At 34.5% G+C, this 2,419-nt stretch overlaps 1 protein-coding gene across 1 annotated transcript; it reads right to left on the reverse strand.

The window, feature by feature from the left end:
* Positions 1 to 729: 729 nt before the first annotated feature.
* LOC105177027 (NAC transcription factor 56) lies at positions 730 to 2,419 on the reverse strand. The gene is made up of 3 exons (XM_011100042.3): positions 2,103 to 2,419; positions 1,680 to 1,990; positions 730 to 1,560 (listed from the first exon to the last, which is right to left on the reverse strand). The coding sequence occupies exons 1-3, from the start codon at positions 2,284 to 2,286 to the stop codon at positions 1,039 to 1,041; spliced, it is 1,017 nt and encodes a 338-aa protein (XP_011098344.1). The 5' UTR covers positions 2,287 to 2,419; the 3' UTR covers positions 730 to 1,038.

The following is a 2,419-nucleotide window of genomic DNA, read 5'->3' on the forward strand; positions in this document are numbered from 1 at the left end:
TTGTATTAGGTAAATAAACTATTAATATTCCATATTTTTTTTAAAAAAAAAAATACTTTTATTGAAGATACTGGGAATTTATTAATTAAATGTTTCTTTACAAATCTTGGTCCAAAAAAATAAAATAAAAATATTTGTCGGAGAATCATATTAATTAATTTATCTCATCAATCATCAGAAAAATCTCAGCGATTCGTCTCTTTAGTTCCATTGCCCTACAAATACAGTACTATTATTAAATATCCTATTCGTCATAAATTACTCGACAAAAAATTATAATCTATAGTTTTGTTTATTCTAATTTTAGACGTACATCGTCAGAAAATCTGTTCATCAGCGTAATATATGTGATATATATGTTAGCTAATTAACAAAAAAATAAAATAAAAGAAAAATGCAAAAACTATATTTTATTAAAATATAGAATACTTTATATTTATATGTTTTTATTAATTTAGGGTTTTCAAGAATTCCACTCTTCATATCAACTTACGACATGCATGTCATATATATATATATATATATTCAGTTGATGTGTGGAATTTAATTAACAAATAATCATAAAAATAAAGAAAAATAAAATTCCCAGTATTTCTCTCCTTTTTTTTTTTTTTTAATTTGGTAAAAATGAATATAAATACAGTGCTGTATTATTAAAACAGGAAAAAGAAAAAGAAAATGATATATTAATGACGAATATCTTTAATTATTCTACTTCTATACAAGAAATCAGATACAAGATTTCCTTAATTTTCATCAGCTGTGTGATCAAACACAGTATACAACAAAAGAAATAAAAAGTGAAAGTTACAATATACATATTTATATAAATATGCACCTATATATATATTTAAATAGTAAAATAACCTGTGTAATAATAATAATAATATTTTTGTGTATATTCTTCATGACCTATAGCTAGCAACAAAATCTCCAATAAATTCCCATATCTGCTTAGTTTTTCTTTTTAATTATATTAATATATACTAAAATCCTCCCAAGAGAAAAAAACAAAAAGAAACAAGCATTTCTAATGAACTAAGAGTACCAATTCATCCCAGAAACCTGATACGTTTGCTGTCCGAAAACCCCATTTTCAAGGTTTCCCAGCATTGTCTGTTGCTGCAGAGAAGGTGTTTGTGGCAGTTGGCTGAGAATAGTTGCTATAGATGTCGTCTCGTCCGTTCTGCCAACGCAGTTTTCAGACAGGAACCTCTTAGTTGAGGCAGAATTATCGTTCCCCTCCACGTCGTTCCAGTACAAATTGGGCAGCGCCCGCTTTGTAGGGAGCAGGTTGTGAGCCACTAGGGGTAGCTGTTGATGATGATGATGATGACCAGTACTTGCCTTATTTGTCCCTAGATGAGAATTCATTGAATCATTCATCATCATACCTTCGTAATAGTTTTGGTGATCGTTGTTGTCCAAGAATTTATGTTGTCCGATTGATATAGTTGGTGGGATCGAACCAATCACATCGTTCAGCTCGTCCCGTTCTTGATCCACCGGCCTCTGCGCGTTGTTCTTCTTGTAAATTCGGCACAAAACCCAATCATCAAGCTGAAATATATATATACACACATGTAATTAAAAATCAATCAATCAATCAACATGCGGGAAAAAAAAAAAGAAATAGAATCTTATGATTAAAGTATATATATATGTGGTGTCTGAATTACTCTTAGTGAGGCCTTCTTGTTGCTAAAGTCACAGCCCGGTGGCTTATTCGAGGCGGGCTTATTATCAGCGAGCCTGTATTCATGCATGATCCAGTTGGTTTTGATCCCTTTAGGCGGCTTTCCGCCGTAGAAAACCAGAGCTTTCTTCACTCCAACTTTCTGCGTCCCGCCGGCCGTCAGCACCGGCTTGTCGGTCCCCGTAGCCTTCCAATAACCCGATGTCGCTGCGCGGTTCGGCCGTGCCCCGTTCGGGTACTTCCTGTCCCTCGGGCTGAAGAAATACCACTCTTGCTCCCCAAATATAGCCTTTGCTGAAAAAAAATCAAAATAAAAAAAAAATAATAACAAAAACAACCACAACAATCATAATAACAATATAATTACGACCAACAATATCAGATGTGTACTAAACGGTAACGTTACCGGGAAGTTCCCAAGGATCATATTTGTAGAGATCGACCTCGGCTATGATGGAGACGGGCAACGGGGCGGAGGCGGCCTTCTTCTTGAGGTAGTGCACCACCAATTCTTCATCGGTGGGGTGGAAGCGGAAGCCGGGCGGAAGCTGAGGCTGTTGGGAGCATGTCGACGAGTCAGTACTCTCCATGATTTTTTATTTTTATTTTTTCCAAAATTATTAGTAATTTATAACCAATGATGAAAATTCAGGATAAGTTGGAAGGTTTAGGACATAGGAATTGGTGGGAGAAGAAGAAGAGCATGGTAAGAAAAATACAAAA

This window comes from Sesamum indicum, linkage group LG13, assembly GCF_026168435.1.
Source record: "Sesamum indicum cultivar Baizhima isolate 11 linkage group LG13, ASM2616843v1, whole genome shotgun sequence".
Taxonomy (NCBI): Eukaryota; Viridiplantae; Streptophyta; class Magnoliopsida; order Lamiales; family Pedaliaceae; genus Sesamum; species Sesamum indicum.